Consider the following 21061-nt stretch of genomic DNA (forward strand, 5'->3'; position numbering starts at 1 on the left):
AGAAAAAATTCTAAAAGCAATTTAAAAATGTGATATTATGTTGCTTAAAATATATACATAAAATAAAATACATATAGGAAATGTACAAATAAAATACATACTCATCCAAATTTAATTTCATGGTGAATAGACCATGAAAAAATGTGAAAATAAACAGCGGTATCCAACCAGGTCCCAGCTGACCATGTCCAGGCCTTTGTTTACACACATACAAAGAACCAAGCGCCAGCCCTCATCATTTAGATGGCCTCGTTAGCATTCGTAATGTATGCACCAAAAGAATCGGGGCAAATATTCATATAAACAGATGGTATTTGCTGGTCAAACAATGGTCGTTAGGGGGAGATAATGAGAGAAAAAACAACACAAAATTTCTCTCCTCAGTTTACAGAGTCAGGAAAGGCTTTACTGACAGCTCTGGAGAGCTACTGAGTGCAGGTTATGAAAGCATGTTTGACAGGTCTAGAGCAGATGATTTACATATGGATTAGCATTAGCATTAGCAATATAACACTGAATCAGTGAGCTTCATATTTGGACTGGTTTGAAGATTGTTGTACTGTACTTCCCTTCCCTAATAGAGGTAATTTACTACAACATACACATCAAGGTAATTATACATTAGCTTCTTTTTCTAAATTACTGTGATCCATGTGTGATGGTTGATACACTCTCCATGAAGGAGCATTCAATCTAAAATCTATAATAGGATACATGAGCCCTACCATAAATAAATAAATAAATAAAATGATATATTATATGATGCAACTGTGGTTTTATAAAGGCAAAAATTAGCATGCCATGAGGTAAATTTTAGCATCTGATATTTCTTTACACCACTACAATAGTTTTGCAAAACACATTCATATCTAGAGTCCAAAAATCTATGAAGAATTCTGCTTCACATTTCATAGAGCCAAATGTTCTGATATTCAGAGGGCCCATGAATATTCAAGTGATCTATGAATATTTGAGCACTTTGTAAATTGTGCAAGATCTTCGACTGGTTATCTGATGAGTGAATATAGAATATTTAGTAATGAGTTCATTTCAGCAACTACGTCAAGAAAGATGTACTTCAGTCCGAATACCATTCTAAAAGGACAGTGGGAGGAGATACAGAGATATCAGGAATCAGGAATCCCTGTGCATTCCAGTCACATGCCTCCATTCTCTTCTCGTCTGCTTGCATCTGAGGAAGGTCATGACCAGCCTGGCTCTAGAGTGTTTTAATAAGGATCTGTGAATTATAATACAGAAGGCTGCTATAGCCTGTCATGGTCCCCTCAAACTTGATGTAAATCCACTGCAACTGGGCACAGTTGGCACATCACATGCAATTTGCTGAAATTCCTACTGAGATTCAATTAGTACTTCAGTCCTGAGAAGATGAAATATGCCATTATCAAGCAGACATGCAATGTATATTGCAGTGGTATTCAAATCCGGTCCTCTATTATATAATCCCTTGTAGTTGATTAAGTGATCATTGTAACTAGTTGGGCACTTTGCCATCACATTTGAGTCCTAGATAAAGGGAGGGTGGACCTTAAGGACTGTGAATCAAATACCGCTGATATATAGAATCATTCAAATATGAAATATTTTGAGAATTTGTATAAGGGGGAATTAATATAGTTTTCACTATATTCCTTTCACTTTTAAATTACTGAGCTGAACGAGGTTAGAGCTAACCTCAATCAATTTCAGCATGCTTCCCCACAAAACATATACTTTTGACAAGAGCTCACTGCATCTCATGTTCGCAACTGAGAGACGACTTTAATACTGCCAAGGTTTCTGCCTACATTTTTCAGTAATAAACCATTCTAAGTCTGACGTCTGTGCTCTGGCTGGGTATGTGACTGAGTGAGGAAGTGAGTGAGTGGGTGAGTGAGTGAGTGAGTGGGTGAGTGAGTGAGTGAGTGGGTGAGTGAGTGAGTGAGTGAGTGAGTGAGTGAGTGAGTGAGTGAGTGAGTGGGTGGGAGGGTAAGCGTGCTGAATAACTTAAGCACTGCAGCTTCAGTTCTGTAGCAGGCTTCATTCAACTAAACGTCCCTGCGTCCATGCGGTGGGGCCACTCTCGCTGCAGTGGAGCACAAATGGAAGTCCCTGCTCTCGCGTCGGCAGAGCACACTCTCCCACTGCATACACCCACACACTGCTTAAACCAATGCTCATCTGTAGGCTGAAAAGCCAAAACATTGCAAAGACAGAAATGTTGCAGTAAAAAACAAACAAACATTGGATTTATTCAATTGATTTGTGAACATTCGTTCCACATGAATAGTTTGCTTTACCGGTGGCATACAAAATTTGTTGTTTCAAATGCAACCCTGCTCTGAGTTTAAGCCTTTATTTATTTGAATTCATGCGATTTGGTTTAGTGTATTCAACAGAGACTCAGAGAGAGGGGGGAAGAGAGAGAGAAAGAAATATAATGCAAAAGAGGGCTATGTTGCATATTCATAGTTAAACACAATATTTCTATGATGAACATGGTGCAGGTTGGGGGTCTCCTTCCTGGAGCTTTCAAATGGAGTCAGTGTCCAAGCCTGGCCAAATCGTATAGAAAAAAACAAAACAAAAAACGCAGTATACACACTCTGGCCAACTTTGACAAATCACAAGGTGAAGCGTGTGGGTGTTTGGGATTTCTGTGGCTTTCCACAGCTGGCATACTGCAGTACACTTCAGGCCCTCTGCACAGCTGACAGTAAACAGACCGTCCTACATAAGGAACAAGAAGTGTCTAAGGAAGCTGGACATGGCTACAGAACGGCTCACCTGGGTAAAGGAGTGCTGTGCAGCATGTGGCCCTGCTGCTGAGCTGCATGTTTGAATTTCTCAGCCAGTCTGGCAGGCACAGAGTGTTAGGGCATGCCAAACCCACAGTTGTAGGTGATAATCATAATAACTAGTAATGTTCTAAAGCCTCACTTCTGTGCTGTGAGAATGCAAGTGTGTGTGTGTGTGTGGGGGGCTGGCCTCTTTGCAAAGAGAAGATGCTGTACCATGGAAACCTGTGCAGATATTCATGGCTAATTATGCAGCGACCCGCTGACAGATATGAGTGTGAAGAAGCACCATGGAATTAAACTGCCAGCTCCAGTGGCCTCCATTTTCTACTCCACTACAGAAACAGAAAGAAGAGAGAAAAAGCACTCTCAGATCTATACAAAGGGCATGACGTAACCAGACTACCACGCATCCTTGACTTAAATTCCTAAAAACTAAAGCTTAAAACTTAAAGGAAAAGCAAAGAGAAACAACATCTAAGTATTAATTTGCTATTTGCCAACTAACATAGTGACACATATTTTGAAACAAATAACACTGGCTAGTTCAAGGGTAAATAATTGCTTTTTCACTCTACAGCTACGTGACTTTCAGTGAGAAACTAAATTATTCAAAATGACATTTGACTGTACTAAAACCAGTATGTGTGCTCTTAACCTGATTTTGCAGGCACATATCCTTGTTGTGAGTAAGCAACACAGTCAGTTGCAAGCTTACATGCACATGTTAAAATGGAGCCAAACCTTGTTGCTACAACAGTAGGAATAGGAGCATCCACAGATTCTTTTCAGTGGTGTGAAGGGCAGCAGTTTGTTTTGTCATAAAAATAATCTGATAAACTGATTCATTTGCTTCTGGCAGTCATGTAACATGCACTTTATACTTTGTGCGTGTGACTTTTTACTTGTTCATATAGGAGAGCACAACACGGTTCAAAAATATTTTGTTATTCCTGACAGAATGGGTAGAATTCCCCTTATGCACATCAGATCTGTATTACCATTTTATCATAACAACTGCAAATATATTGTAAGGTTCTACAGATATTTAGCACCAAACCTCAACTCTAAATGTGGTTCTGAATTTGGAAACCCCTGGTAGTTAATCATATAGTTAAGGTAATTGAAAATCTGGTGTACTTGCACCTCCATGTCTGTGATATGACATGGCCCTCAAGGGTTATGCTCTGTAACAAAAGGGGTCTTATCTGCAAAGAGCTGAGACAGGTTTTTATCCCAAACCAATCCGGATCACTTGTATGAACACTGAGACCAGTTGATCATACATGTGGAATGACATGATCCTGCTTGGTTGGACCTGCAGCTATATCAACTGTTTATATGTAAGACTGCATTTTAAATTAAATTCCTGCAATTATTAAACTGAAGGTATTGAACTTTCAGTCAAGGTCTGGAGTTTAACTTTGTTCCACAGGCATGACTTAACATCCAAAAGTCCATAAACTTCTCAGAAACTCTTATTACCCTAATGAATGCATGACTGTAGTTATGATCATTTTTAAAATAGCTAATAGTTTTACTTAGGTACAGCATACCAACTTGCAAAAGTGACTTAACTCTGAATTAGTTACTCTATACTCTAAATTCATGTGATGAACATACAAGTGTTCCGTATTTATCCTTAATATTGAGCACGTTTCTTATCCAACACTGTGAATTCTGTAAACAACTCTTCCTGATCTTTCATGGCATACCCACATTATGATTAAAAAAAGCCGAGGATTTTCCAAGGGACAAGTGTATGTAGGTCAGGGTGACCTAGTTGACAAAAGACCTACTTTATTCTGATTGCCTTGATAAAGCCAATCCACTTCCCTTCTCAGTAGTTCAGTTCAGCCAGGTTTGTTGGGGTATCCTTTACCCTGCGGTTCTGTGATGAAACCATCAACATTCCAAAGCATTCTGATAAACCACTTCCACAATATTATATTTAACAGTACTCAAATAGCCACAAATTAGCAGTAATTTGTAGTTAGCAGTAGCTAATATCAATTTGTGATGATGCAATTAAAATAAGGATGCATGAATGATAAACCATACTTGAACTGGTCACCTTTTCACTAGCAGTGAAAAACAATTAATTAGTAAAAACAATTAATCAAAAATAACTAGTGTCATCTTTTACTTGTACCCATCACACCATTTTCTTTCCTTTTACTGAAACTCTGGAGGCCTAGATAATATAGCCCTTTCTTCTTGGCCAGGCCTAGATAATATAGTCCTTTCTTCTTGGCCAGATGCCCAGTTAAGACAGACTCAGATGAGTTTCAAGAGGAAAATAACTCAAGGTTTTTGTGACTTTGTGAGTGACCCAGTCCACCCCTCCACACCAAGGTTTCCATTAGTGAGGCAAACCTCTCACCAAAGCCTCGGTGGTCCTGTCAGTTATATGATAACCATGTCATAAATACATGGATCTATTGACTGTCTGAATGACATATGTCTTGTTTACAATTTTTTGCATAAAATACCACAAAAGAAAGTGTCTGAAAGCTGTTCAGGAAAATAAATTTCTACACTGTGAGGAGCATTTTCCCTAAAACATCTGGTCAATCATGTCCTGCATAACTGAAGCATGTTCCTTAGGCTCATAGCCTTATATTATATGTTTTGTTAACTCACTAAATGGTAATTAATCATTTTCCTATGATTGACAAAAATGAATGTATTTAGATTTGATATCCATAGACGATGCCATCACTCTGAAAGGTCACAATAATACAATATGGAAGAGTTGCCTTTAACAGAGAAAATATTTAGGAAATTATAAACGTAAGGTTGTATTCTGTCACGGGACTAACCCCCCCCCCCCCCCCCCCCGTCACGTGGTACGGGGGTGGTTCGCTCTTGTTTGTAGCCACACCCCCGTGATGGCACGCACCTGCACGGGGTTTAACGTTTAGTGTTTGTTAGTCTATTTAAACCCCTGTCAGTGGGTATTGGTCATTGTTTGTTAGCGTCTGAGTAGCTTGTTAGTATCCATGTTTGTGTAGTTATTGTTTGTTTAGCCTATGCTAATGTTACCATCTTTATCGTTAGCGTTAAGTGTGTTTACGTTCACTGTTAATGTTACGTGCCACCATTGTGTTATACGTTCGATGTTAAATGTTTCACAAAGTCGAGGGAGTCTGTGCGTCCTGTTCCGCGGCCTGCGGCACTTTTTTTAAAATGCAGGACCTATTTCAGTCTATGAAAACAATCAGATAATTCACCTTCCTCCCTACATCCAAATATTTTAGCGGTGCTAATTATTGAGGAAAACCTTTACAAAAATGTTTCACATGTTAGTTCTGTTTACAAAGAAGCTGTAGTAGAAGTATTTCCTATTACCCAATTCTTTGCCAAACTGCTCTGACCTTTGATATTATCATTTATAAAATTAAGAAATACTGTGGTATCTCCATAGCGTCTCAGTGTTTGGCGTGTCACTTTAATATTTAGGTTGTGTTTATACATTTGATTATCCTTCCTTGTCTATTTCTGGAAAAATTACAAGTAAGTATTTTATACATAAGAAGTTTCATGAAAAATGACCAAGTCAAACCATTCTGCAACTTTTCAACTAGTTGTAATGCATTAAGAGGTAATTAGTCAATTAGGATCTCCCACTCTGCGAGACAAAACATACAATGAATGCTTTCCAGCCTAGTCACATATGTCTGTCTCAGACTAATCATTTTGTTAGAATCATACTTGAGCAGAAAAGTCAGTCCAGGAGATAGTAAAATTTTACTATCTCATTTTACTTCCTGTTTTGATACATTGGCAAATTATAGTTTCAACTTTTTGCAACAATTTAAACTTGTAACAAGAGAGTTACTATCCAAAAATACCAGGAAGCTTTATATTTTGTCTGCTCTACATATTTACTGATTTAATTCTACTATAAATTCCATACAATATGCCTCTTCATGTAGCATACTGATTTTCTGACTGCAGCTTTTGTATTTAAACTTGAACGCTTCATCGCCACCATACAAATACCGAATTCACTTTATAACTTACCAAAAAGATGGAATATGTATTCTCCGTATTCATCCAGTCAACAAAATCCAATCATTATGCCAAGTCACTGTGTGCTCATTTGCCTGCAATTACTGAAATTAAACATAAGTAACTCTGTATCTACAACAATTTAAACATTAAACCCTTTATTTCATTTTTGATTGCCTTCACTGGCCTCCTTTCCATGTTCTTAAGATCTTTGCTATGTTTGGCCAAAAAAGAGCTTATTCCTAATAATGTTCAGTTCTGATTGCTTTATGCTGCAAAAAAAATAAGGACCCAAGACCTCAGGCCCACATGAAATCAACACTGCACTGTCCACCCACTCAGAGTTTATTTGAGTGTGCACTGGAAAGCTACAGCTCTGGGGTCCACCAACATCCTCTTGCTGTAAAGCATAACTGTGCCTTATTCTAACAATATATCATTCAGTAGTAACTTCTTTGCTGTATGGAATAACACAGAGCTTGTATATCCTGTTTTTGCAGTGTTCTTGGCGCTATTTATTTATTCATTCATTGATGTATTTATTTATGTAAGACAGGCTCTTTAACTATGTCTGTGACTGACATTTTGCAACATATCAAGCATCAAGATTCTCCCAGTAGACGTTTTTCAGAGATGGATATTCTCGATTGTTACATGCACGCCAATAACCCCAGTCATGAATGAACACCCACAGTGTTTTATCAACAGCAGTGCCCAGCTGGACTTAAATAAATACTATAGGTTTTAACTCTGTTTTATCTGTTTTAATACTTTAAAACCGAAGTTTATTTTTAATCTCTTTACTGCAGATGGACAACTGAGTCTTTAAAAAAAAAATCTATTATAACATGTCAGGCAACGCGAAGGAGTTGTCACTATTTTGAATAAAAATATATCCTATATCTTTTACAAAAGTTTCTTGTTTTTCATGTACTGCAGAAAGCCTTTTAGAAAGCTAACGGGTTTGAGCACAGTCGAGCAGACTACCGATGCGCCGTCGTGACAGTGGGATAAGGCTAAATATCCGCATATTACGGTGCATTTTAAAGCCCGTACTCAAACCGAACAGGTGAACCGAACCGCCTGAGAAGTGGCCAACACTTTGGTCTCCGGTAGCCAAATTTACCTGCAACGTGCGCAACGATATACTGACACAGAGCAGGCGTAGCCTTGTTTCATCCATAACCAACACAATGCAGATGTAATGATCATGCAAGTGATGGTATGGTGGGTCAAGACAACTAAAAAGCGATGAAAACAGTCAAACAAGCGCTCCAAACTAAAAAGTCTACTTACCGCACGGAGCAATTTGCTCATTTTGAAACCAAAGGCATAAGGTCACAAAAACGTTTTTCGAAGGCAGGTTGGCGTCACCTCCTCGAAAATCCACCGGAAGCAACAAGAGATCACGTTCTCAGTGAAAAACGGCAAAATGCTCTCTTACGTATATCATAGTGCTCCGCAGTAATTCACATATATTGTTCGCTCTATCTCCTTGGCGTCTGCGTCGGTGCAGTTCGGTTTAATGGCTGCACTAGCGCATGATACAGTGATGCTCAGACACCTCGAACGTCAATCAAACAAGTTCAGCGGCACTGTACGCTCCGTGGGAGCTCCAGGGGGATCGAGTTTTCTCTTTTGCCATACCTCTTCCTTTATGATTTTCATGTCACAAATGTTTAAATACGCAAACATACAATACATACCCATTTCATCATCTGTAAAATCATACTAAATTATAATAGTAAACATTTATTGTCAAATTGATTACATGTATGACACAGCCATCATAAATGATGGAAATTTAGGAATTGTGTAAAAAACAATGTGGATCGTCCTGAGAATTAAGTAAGGTGAGAAGAACGGATCTAATTTTCGTCAACAATTACATGTAGAGATTATTACTGTAACCTCCAATGATTTGTTTTTAGTAATCCACAAATACCCTTAAACTACTCAGTAAGCACAGGGACACCATATATTTTATTCAGGGCTTTATGCATTAGTGAACCACACAAAGATTGGTAGTTTGTTTTTACAGCAGCTTCCACATGTCCCCAAAATGTTCTTTTTCAGCATTACGGAGTAGAATACTGCTACTTGCTGATGGAATATGTTTCTATGGTAACAGTTTAATGGTTGTCTCTGAGTCATACTTTTTTTTTTCTAAATACCCAGACACTTGCTTACCACTCATTTATCTTAGGATGCTTAAGTGTTTGACTCACTTGTATGTTCTGTTTGTGTATAGGATTCACCATTCTGGCATCCAAACATCCTGATGGTTATTTTAAACAAAACACCAGATATGTAATATTCTATTGCTTTCCAATCCTTGCAAACCCACACATACATGCACACACGCACGCACTTGCATGCTCCCACACACACACACACACACACACACACACACACACACACACACACGTGCACACACACACACACACACACACACACACACACACACACACACACACACACACACACACACACACACACACAATGTAGGATAGAAGCCAAGAATAGTGACTAGTGCATCAGCATTTAAACTGAGGCTTTATTTGGTAAATTATAATATATTTGCTATTTCATGTAACATTTTTCATTTGTAAAGTCGTGGTAAAATTATAATTAGATTCTATTCAGAAATATGCACCTTAAAGCATTTGTCTATGATGTCAATTGAATATCCTTGAGCATAGACATATTTTAACATTTTTATTAGGCATTTGTTTTTAAGGTCACCAAGTGGATCAGCAACAAATTGATTAATATCTTATCATATATTATTACAATAATAATTTGATATTATAATCTTTACTGAATAATTTCATCATTTTTAAATATAACTTCACTATGTGGTAACACTTCGAGGATGATGGTTTCCTCGTTCCGTCTTTCCTGTTAGTTTTCTTTTGCTGCTTTGTGACATATATATTGTAAAAAGTCCTATATAATAAAATACACCAAATAAAATAAAATGTATTTGAATTAAACTGCAAAAGGACACAACAAGCAGGTAAACATCAGTAATATTTCACACCAAATACTGTCAGTAGTGTGCAATACTTACCAATCACTTATTAGAAAGACCTCCCTTGAACCTATATTAACTGATGTTTTTATTAGCTACACTTGGTCTTATAATTGTAGAATTACTCTCTTTTGCCATACGCAATCTGTCTGTCACCTTCTACCTCCCTTTATTATCAGTCAGACTGAAGGACTCCACACTGTATTCAGGGATTTCATGTTATTTCTATTATATCTGGCATTATGTCCTTTGGGTTGATCTATAACTCAAAATGTCATATTTTTTCAAACCCCGTATACAGTACATTTTGAATGTGCTGATGTGAGAGACTCAAGAGATGGGCAGACTGTATGATGTCATCATCGATGTCCCCGGTTGTAGGCTCCTCAATGCAAAACTTGTCCTTTGACCCAGGGCTAATGCTAGGGCTCCACATACTGATGCTTAGTGCACAACTGAAGTGGATGCATCTTTGCATGAGTGAGCAAACCACCGTCTAGACAGCCCAAAATACCATTCTCAACACAGCAGCGACACAGACATCACATTGGTAGTGGCATGTTAGTGGGTGTTGGGCTGGTATGAGTATATAAGGCACAGCAGTGTTGCTGAAGAGTTTACACGTGTCAGTGTCACAGTTGTGTGGAGTGGTCTGCATTCCAAAAATACTCAGCCAGCAGTGGTCCTGTGGTCAGAGTGCTGATGAAGAGTTGGAGCATGGCAAACAAATGGCCTGTAATCTCCGACAGTACACCTACAAACTGTTCTTAATGCATACATACGAAGTGGATGGTGAATGATGATGTAATTATATAATTAGCTGACAACTGAATTGGCAGTTAGAAATTGTAAATAATACTTACAATCTTATAAGTCTATACTTAAGTTGATCTGCATATGTAGAAGTCATGTGAGACATAGAAGTTATTAGAATAAACAAAAATAATCTATCACGGAAGTTCAGCGGTCTGTCCACCAATAAAATATTGAGCAGATCAATGGATAGAATTCAACACCAAGTCACCATTTGTCTGAGTGAATATATGAGAATGTTTGTATACTGGAATCACAATAACTCCTCCCATAATTACTTTGTCCATCTTCCAAGGGCTTTATCTCTTGTTATGCATTGAGTAGCCTGTGTAGTGCAGAGCAATTGTTCAGAGACTTAAGAGGTTTCTGCTTTATTTTACTGTTGCTAAGCAACAAACTGATTTCTGGAAAGTGCAGAGGGGAAGGAACGAATATAAAAAGTCTTAAGATTGTTCATGCTCATTTCATATCAAGTTCTTGACTGTAAGTGATCCTGATATTTATATTGATTACATTTTATTTTTATGCATTTTAATCATAGAAACAATGCAAGACATTTGCACTCTTTCTTGTACATACTGGAGCATTGCAAAGATGAAGGATTCAAATGCATGAAATTTGTCATCGCAATGATCTGAATGTGTTGAATTAAGAAATTATCCGAGGTTTGTTTCACATTTATTTCTGAGATGCACATGATCAATATATAAATTCACAGTCTTTACTCTGAAAGTAAAAAAGATTAAGCAGTTATATATATACATTAAAATTAATATTGAAGAGTGACTTAAAAGTTGGCACAAGTACACAGATTTTCTGGGGTCAAATCATAAATCACGCAGTCACTGAGGTGGAATACACATTTAATTTTACAGTGTTCTTAGTTTCTTTATATATTTTAGGATTATTTCTATATTTACAATGATTTAGTTTGTTGGTCTATTTGTTAGATTACATTTGTAAATTAAAAGAAAAATAAATGTATTTAGAATATAATCTATAAACATTAGGTTAGGTTTGAAATATTTAAACACAAGGTATTGGATCAGTAGTTGATTCATCTCATATATTCCTGAAGATACTACAGTTCAAGAGTTGCAACATGAAAGTGTGTATATCACATTAAATAATATTGCCAGTATGTAATACTGGAATTTATGTTGATCTAAGGTGTTCTATGTGTACTGTATTGTATTGTCACTGACCTCAGTTCAGAAAATTGCATGCCTGTTTCATCTCATCTCATCTCGTGTTTTCATATCCCACAAGATTCACCATCTTCTCCCTCTCAGCGGACACTCAACTCTTACACACCATGGAATCCCAAAAAGTGATTATTTTAAAAGCATACAACCATATGTTTGATAACAAAATGTGTTAATATATCAAAATACATGCAGTTGTGGGTGAGTACAACTGACACCTATTTAAAATAATTAAGGTTAATGTATTAAAAAACACAGATAAGGAGTCTGTCCATATCTTATAATGGGGGCATGGAGATGTTTGAAAGTTAAGTTTTGATAGGGTTAAAGAGAAGAACCGCTGAGTCAGTTCACTTTTGTAGTGCGCATGGCAGACCTTCCACTGAAGTCCCCTCTAAAGATTGTAGCTTGCTGGATACTGCAAGTTCAGCATCTTACCCTCTAGCAGCACCTGTAAGCGGGATTTACACCTATTGATTACAATGAAATTACAACGCCTTCTCAGGGTTTGCAGCTACTGACATGAAGCTGAAAACAGCTCGGGATGTCAGTCTAACATCTGCTAATAATTGCAAATATCTATAATGTATTATCAAATGTTCATAGTGACAAACATTAAACAAAGCAAACAAATGTTTTTGAAAGTTTTAATTTTCCGATTTTTTCCCACACTCTCTTCTCTGTTTAACATTAGTGACAGCATGAAGAAATCATTAATCTGGGAAGAAAGGGAAAACACCTACCACTTCTTTTAATGTGATTCTTTGGTTGGATCTATTCATAAAATGTAAAAACTGTAAATATCATAAATGTAAAAAGTGGATGTAGTTTAGGTTTAACTGTTCAATCGTAAAATTATCTGAAGCAGGCAATTTTAATAGTGCAATTGTGCAAACATTAAAACATTAAATTACAATTATATGTGCTTCACCTCAGGATGAGGTTTCAGGTATGAGGCATGTATATCTGCTTATACACTGCCTGGCCAAAAAAAAAGGTCACACACTAATATTTTGTTGGACTGCCTTTAGCTTTGATTATGGCACGCATTCGCTGTGGCATTGTTTCCATGAGATTCTGCAATGTCACAACATTTATTTCTGTCCAGAGTTGCATTAATTTTTCCCCAAGATCTTGTATTGATGATGGGAGATTGGGATGGGAGATGATGGGAGTCTTCTTCAGCACATCCCAAAGATTCTCAATGGGCTTCAGGTCTGGACTCTGTGGTGGCCAATCAATGTGTGAAAATGACATCTCATGCTCCCTGAACCACTCTTTCACAATTTGAGCCCGATGAATCCTGGCATTGTTATCTTGGAATATGCCCATGCCATCAGGGAAGAAAAAATCCATTGATGGAATAACCTGGTCATTCACTATATTCAGGTAGTCAGCTGATCTCATTGTTTGGGCACATAACATTGCTGAACCTATACCTGACCAACTGCAGCAACCCTAGATCATAGCACTGCCCCCACAGGCTTGTACGGTAGGTACTAGGCATCAAGGGGGTGACATCACTTCAGACACCTCTCTTCTTCTGATGCACCCATCACTCTGGAACAAGGTCAATCTGGACTTGTCAGACCACATAACCTTCTTCCATTGCTCCAGAGTCCAATCTTTATGCTCCTTAGCAAATTGAAGCTGTTTTTGCCAGTTAGCCTCATTGACAAGTGGTTTTCTTAAGGTTACACAGCTGTTTAGTCCCAATCCCTTGAGTTCCCGTCACATTGTGCATGTGACAATGCTCTTACTTTCACTATTAAACATATCCCTGAGTTCTACTGTTGTTAATCTACGATTTGATTTCACCACGTTTACGTGCTCGCTGATCACGACCATTCAAAAATTTTCCCCACCACATTCCTTCCTCGAAGATGATGTTTCCCCACTGTCCTTCCACTTTTTAATAATGCGTTGGACAGTTCTTAACCTGATTTTAGTAGTTTCAGCAATCTCCTTGGATGTTTTCTCTGCTTGATGCATGCCAATAATTTGACCCCTCTGAAACAGATTAGCATCTTTTCCACGATCACACGGTTGTTTAACAAATGAGAAGCTACTCACTGCATCAGTTAGGGTTAAATAATTTGTTGCCAGCTGAAACATAATCACCCATGCAGTAATTATCCAATGGGAGGCTCTTACCCATTTGCTTAGTTAATTCCAGATGGTGACCTTTTTTTTTTTTGGCCAGGCAGTGTATATTCCTCATAATTAATACAGATGAAATGCACACATATGTTGGGCACACGAAAACTTAAAAACAAACAAACACTTATCTATGACTACATTACATAGAAAAAAAACTTATTATAGTCCTTACTGCAAACTGCTCAGTTCTAAGTACTCTATTCTGGCTCTGACAGGCCATTAGTATTAGTAAAGCGACATGACAGCTTGACTAGCAGGCACACTCTGCCATCCATAATCACTCTCCTGGGCAAGGCTGGTACACTGTATTGCAGCTACCTTATTACAGTGCATTTAAAAAAATGTCCAAAACAGCAGGATAGACTTTGACAAAGTCATATTTAGCAACACTTCTTTTCAGACCATCACATAGGCCTGTTCTTATGGGGCAGTGAACCTTCTCTAAACACTTTTGTTGTAGTTGATAAATGACTCTTGCAAAATCTTGCATGGGGTTGTGTTAAAGATTTCTTCATGAAACATTGTTTAAAAATGTACCCGCTTGCCTTAAACATTTTAATTTCTTAAGTGGTACCTTAACACAATTTTAAATCACAAATTACTGTATACTTTGAAGAATATTGGTCTCTCTGAAGTGACAAAACAGAAGACAATTCTAAACATTTTTTAAATGCACCAATTTTACAGTTGTCTGAATTAACAATTATTTTTACTGAATACACTGTAGGATATCATTTGGGTAAGTTGTATTTTCACACCTTGTTATAAGATAAAGTACTCAGACCGAGACCACTGGCTCATGCTTTTTTCAGTGCAAGCTATTAACACAACATTTAATTTTAGAATCAGAATCTGCCAAATGCTGAAAATGAAAGGGACACTCAAGTGTCCATCCATGAATGCAAGAGAGTGCAACGAGTTTGATTAGAGGTGATGAGTTTTATACGTATCATACAGCAGTTCAATTTGTGACATTGTTACTGTGATACTGTACATCGATTTTGAGTTTGGGTTTTTGGTCCTCCAGTGAGCCTTTCCAATGTCATCACAACTTTCAGTCAATGCCAATCCGCATGGGGTTACATCTTGAATGTAAACTTTGATGAAAACATTTGAAAGAATGGATAATAGTGCAGGTATTTGTGATTGCCGCTGCAACTTGAATTGATATTGGTTATGCTGGTTGTGAATTCAGGAGACAGAAAAGAAATCTTGTCCACTGGAATATAAAAACTTTAAAACCACTTCTTAAGCAACCATTTTTGGGGTGGCAAAGTGGGGAAACTAACACATGAATCTAAGCTATTGCATTTCATTTCATGTTTTGTGTGTATTGGGTTCTTGGGAATTCAGAATTAGACGTGGCTGTTTTGCGCACAGAGCATCCGCAGGTGACGAACAAATAGTCAATTTTACGAGTGCATTATGATACATGAAAGAATTCGGCAATTGTCGTTAACTAATCTGTAATATCTTTAAATATGCAGAAGGGGGCAACACGGCACCTCGCTTGAAACTGTAGTTTACTGACGCAGGTAGATTTCCCACCCGCGCCTCCCGTGCGCGTAATCCAGAGCAGTCTTAGCAACAAGTATTGGGCTTCAAACCATCGAGGTAATTTTGATCAGCAGCTAAAACAGTGTGAACGAATTTTGTATGATTTGTTGTATAACATCTTTGCTTGGCACACGTATAAAAAAGTGAATAAAATGTGTATGGACAATAGGTAGGCTAACTTTCTTAATGATTGTGAATTAAGCAGAGTAACTTTAGCCTAGGAACGAAGTGCTGGCAACAGTCGCAGGGAATGGAAAGGCTGTGTGTATATTTTACTTAGTTTTTTCATGCGTTCCTTGTATTCAGATATCTTAAATGCTGTCACGGCCATTGGATTTTGAAAACGTTGTATAATGTTTGTAAAAACTTAACGTTTTCGTTGCTTTCTATTAATTTGCTCATTCTACCTTAACAAGCTAGCTATAATAGCTAGCTAGCCACCAAACTGACAAAATCTTTGCTAGTAACCAAGAAAACTATAAGTGGTTTAAATAACTTACGATTATTATTTTTTTTATATAGCTCATTATATATGTCGCTAGCTGAATACGTTATCCAGAATCGGATGGCAAGCGCAGCCTCGGAAAAAAAAGGATTAACCAGCTACTGAGTGACTTGCTGTTTAAATGGACACTGCCGGAGCGCAAGAGAGCAGACGACGCTGTCGCAGCTGCCACGCGCGGGGACGTTTGACTGGAAAGAACACCAAACGATGTGGTTCGATTAGCTAACGTTTATCCTGGCGAGTCGACGAGATGTTCCCTTTAATTCTCTCATTAAAAGAGCATTAGCCGAGTGTCTTGAGTGTTTACAGGTGTCACGACAGTAGTAACTATAGGTTATGTAGCTGGCAGCGAATTGAAGTTTTGGGGAAAATTAGCTGGCTAGGTTATATAGCTAATCACCTTTTTTTTCAGGGAAGCTTTGCCCATTTTTAAGGATACCGGGCAGCTAGCTAGCTAGCTAGCTGCTAACTAACCTATCTATCTAACTAGCTATGTACGAAATGGACGCTCACCATTGTTTGGACTCGAGATTCGCTGACCAAGACCAAAGACTAATCTATGAGGCGGACAGGAACTTGGATCAGAATGGTAGCAGGGATTCTGCCGAAGGATGCAAACTACATAATGTGGCTCTCTCTGGAGGCGCGCCCTGGGGCTTTACCCTCAGAGGAGGTCTGGAACACGGAGAACCGCTCATCATTACCAAGGTAAATCAGAAATTTATCATAAATCCAGAAAGTATGTATGACTTGATGTAGTGCACTTTGAGTCGCACTGGCTTGTTTATGAGTTCAGAAACTAAATTAAAAACTATAGTGTGCTTTGTGTACTTGAAGTGTGTACGTTATATTTAGGTGTTTCACAGAAAAGTCACTATTTCCAACTTGCCTAACCAACTACTGGCATGATAGATCCACGATGACCGTTTTTACAGTTTGTCCCTATACAATGTTTTGCGTTCAGTTCACAAGAACACAACATTGTCATTTGAACCATAGCCCTCTCACAAGGGTGTCGTGGTCACGGTCAGTTGGTTAGCTACATCCAGGAAGTGCCATTCCTTATAAAACTGATCCTGAAAAAGGAGTTGTCCTCCTTCTTTACCTGCCTCCAGTTCTTCCATCTGTTACACAGCTCAACAGGGAATATTATAAGCCTAAAATAACCTATTTTCTTTATCTCATTTGTATAGTCACAGACCTGTGATTGTTTTTGACTAATTTTGTTGAACACGAAACTTTCTGGATGCAAAAGTCACGACAACCTGTAGTACAGAGGCAGGATGGTCATGATTTCAGAATTGTTACACAAAGTCTCTAACAGTTTGCTCTTTTTGATAAAGGATGCCATCCAAGCTGTGAAACACACTTGCAAGTTATTTTTTTATTGACTGTAGGTGAAAAGGAATGTTAAAGTTTATCTTGAGTTGTTTGTTATTTCACTTGTCTGAACATAAACTGCCCCAAAATGGAACATTTATATGTAAGTATCAGTAAATCAATAAAGTGGATGTTCTGGTTCCACTAGAATTTTTCTAATATGGTGGCAAGTAGCTTGTCACCCCTATATTGTTACTTGCCCTGTTAATTTTTATTTGTACTTGAAAGATGAAAAACATTTATTAATCATACAATAACTTGGTAGTTTCCAAGAAGTATACAAAAAGTTTTAGAACACATTTGCTGTTCTTAATGGAATGTTGAGAGGATATTGGCAAACTTCATTTGGACATAATGGATGTGTAATGGTTAATTTATGATGCTACCTACTTTCCATTTTGGTAGTGTGCTAATTCTTTCAAATAAGTTGCTTTTTACTTTAAGTACACAAAGATGCTGTAAAATATTTCTTTTGTAATTAGACTTTTTGCTATAGATGTGGTAGAAATAGATAGATATATTCTTAATATATTTAACACTGGAATATTTCTTTACTCCTGTAAGGCAGGGGTGCACAGTCCTAGATGATTACAGTCCTACAAAGTTTAGTTCCCACCCTAATCTAGCACACCTGGCTCTAATATTAAGATGCTACTGAAGGACTTGATTAACTGGATCAGGTTTGTTAGATTAGGGCTGCATCTAAATTCTGTAGGGGAGTAGATCACGAGTACTAGATTTTGGCACACCTGCTGTAAAGTCTACCCCATCATTTGATGGGGGTAGAGTTATTGCATATTTTTTGGTCAGCAATATGGGTTACTGACCTTAGCTATTCAATAGCTTTGATTTAACTTCACACAGGTACATAATTATTAATGTGTTAATTGCATGTTAAACTGAGGGAATCTTAATATCGAATGCATCTTCATTGTGTATGCAAATGTAATTTTATCGGTACGGCTTTGAGATTAGGATAATCACATTTTCGAGGTGCATTCTCCAATTTACATGAAGTGTTTCTGTTGTGTTGACATTTTCTAATTTATAATTAATCAAATGTTTTGCTTAGAAGACCAAAATGAATGGTGTAAAAAAAAAAACAAAAAACAAAAAAAAAAACTAAAAAAAACTGAGACCCACAGCCATGGGTAACAACCTCTGGCCTAGCACTTTATTTGAATAAATGTAGGCAGAGCCCACAGACTTTTATTTCCTGATTTTAACAACATGAACATTGTTGCAACTTCTGGATTCCATACTGCTAAAACATTATTCAGTGTCTGTCTAAAAAAAAACATTTTTATGAGGTCTTTGGACACCTAAAATGGAATTAATCATTTTCAAAAACATTTTTCAGATGTTTCTTCATAATTGAACATTTTACAAAGTCTTTTATTAACATTGTTCTTTTTTTGTGATGTTCATTCTGAAAAATATTTAAAAAAAAATAACCACTAAGATTAGGCTTATTCTCTGTCTGGAAAACATGCCTAGTCTTATGGTTTAGCCTAAAATGTAAACATTGCTTCAGACCTAAAATGCTTTCTTTGGCAACTAATTTAGAAATATTACTGAAACTCATCTCTGTTTTGACTGGTGAATTATCAACTCAGAAAGACCTTGATGCTAGATTTGGGCATCGGCAGTGGGGGGTGGCCACCAATGTCTCCTGCTTTGAATGAGGAATTACCTACATGCTTTTATTGAGTACTGTTCAGTTCCAGTTTATTCCAAAGTCCAGCAATGTAGCAAATGTGCATATTCTGCCAGCACGGGCTCATAATATCTGAAATACTGCTTCCTCTTTGATCTAACCATAGGCTACTTATGAAAGACAAATGACCTTCAGAAGCAGAATTCCTGTTATTGTCAAGGCTTGAATCTTTAAGTTGGATCCTTTTCCTGAACACTTTCTAAGTCATTGGCCCCATTAGAAGATGGTTTTGAGTTTGCTAGGCTGAATGGATATTCTGTTGTTTAGCTGCTGAGACCTTTACTCAACTTGGCACTTTTCCTTACCCCCTGCTGCCTGTGTCATTCCTAAGGAGTTGGTGAGACTGGTTAATTATGTATTCCAATATTAAGGTGTTTACTTTTTTTAGTTGTACATTTATGTAAATTGCTCCAAGTGAAACAAATTATTGGTGTTGTGCAAATGTTTACATTTAATGTTTTGGTTCTGTTTATTAAACACTGCTGTTGAACTGCATTGGCCAAGTGCTACACATGTTCTGTCATTCAGTCTGCATCCACGGAAAGCCAACCTTAGAAATTCTAGCCTTTGTCTTAGAATTTGAATCCAGTAGTAAATGTTTCAATACCCATTCAGTAAATCTGGCAGATAATTGCTTTCGGTGCTGTATTTTCCACTTCTGTTTCTAATTGTAATCCTCTTGATTTGGGTTTGATCTTATTTAGTTGTTCTGATTTGCATTGTTCAGGTGAGCTCAGATGCTAGGTTTTCTGATCCCAAAGCTCACCAGTGATTTTTGGCAAAGCATGTGCTCCTGCCTTATCTGTGACATTTCACAAGGCCAGTTTCAGTGACGTTTGCATTGGGTCAGGGTGATCTCATGTTTATTTTTACCTTCAGTTATTTTACTTTAACAGCCAGACATACACAAAACTGCTCTGTAGCCATTGACTTCAGACATCATACACAGTAGGATTCAGGTTTTGAATGGTGTATTAGCTATTTAGGGTAAGTATGCTTGTCCTGTCATTTGTGTTTAAATGTAGGTTTAATCATTGACCTTTGTCAAGGAAAGCAAAGCTTCTGGGAAGAGATTATTAGTATAAATGGAGCAAGAGCAGCCAGGCATCTGAAGAAATTCAGTAACCATGAATGATTTTTCTAAAAATAATACAACCTTTTATTTCTATTATAGAAAGCTGTACTTTGATCGAATGAAATGTTAATGTGCTCATTAACGTCCTGAGAAACACCCCCCCCCCCCCCAAAAAAAATCATATGCTTCAGTAGTTCCTCTTCATACTATTAAATAACTGTGCTGCTTTGGAAAAATAACTTTTTCTCTTGGTCTCCATCCCTGAATGTTCCAGAGTAGCAGAGATGGCATCATTCCTACACTGTTATTTCTGTGAACATTTAGGTATTTTGAGACTCTGGAAAAGCTGAAATATCCTAGTATTGAAGGAGAAAAGTGCAGCAGTACTTAATAATACACAATATTGTCTGAAGCTGGTGCTTAACTGTGCTTATCTTTATGTAAGGCCAGCCTGTGTTAATCCATCTGTGTTTGGGGAATGCTATTTAACCTATCTATTCCAATTCTTTTGCTTTGTGATTGCTGTGAGTGTGCTCTATGGCTCTTGAAGTAAACTGGCAGTGCCAGGAACGAGAATGGAATGTTGGAGATTTACTAGATTCTCTGAATGTACTGAATTATGTCTGACAGCCTGAAGCCTGTTGGAATGACACAATCTCACATCTGGGATAAATTTAACTTGAATTTAGCTAGGTAAGTTTAAAACCATCACATGGAATTCTGCCTTTGATTTTTAAATGAAGGAGGTATGCAGGCCATGATGTACTTCATCGACCAAGGAACTTACTTAGGTCACGATGAAA

The 21061-nt window shown here is 37.5% G+C and overlaps 2 protein-coding genes across 2 annotated transcripts in view; one reads left to right on the forward strand and one right to left on the reverse strand.

Annotated features, from left to right (window-relative positions):
* The window catches only part of lrrc7 (leucine rich repeat containing 7), an 84889-nt gene extending 76573 nt beyond the window's left edge, over positions 1-8316 (reverse strand). Inside the window, exon 1 of the mRNA XM_081717541.1 lies at positions 8109-8316. The gene's annotated coding sequence lies outside the window, so the exon portion shown is untranslated. The remainder of the gene's footprint in view (positions 1-8108) is intronic.
* A 7328-nt stretch (positions 8317-15644) lies between these two features.
* The window catches only part of shroom2a (shroom family member 2a), a 34437-nt gene continuing 29020 nt past the window's right edge, over positions 15645-21061 (forward strand). Inside the window, exon 1 of the mRNA XM_027013566.3 lies at positions 15645-16794. Coding sequence (XP_026869367.2) covers positions 16579-16794 — 216 coding nt within the window. The 5' untranslated portion in view covers positions 15645-16578. The remainder of the gene's footprint in view (positions 16795-21061) is intronic.

This window comes from Electrophorus electricus, chromosome 7 (genome assembly GCF_041902795.1).
Source record: "Electrophorus electricus isolate QZ-2024a chromosome 7, ASM4190279v1, whole genome shotgun sequence".
NCBI lineage: Eukaryota > Metazoa > Chordata > Actinopteri > Gymnotiformes > Gymnotidae > Electrophorus > Electrophorus electricus.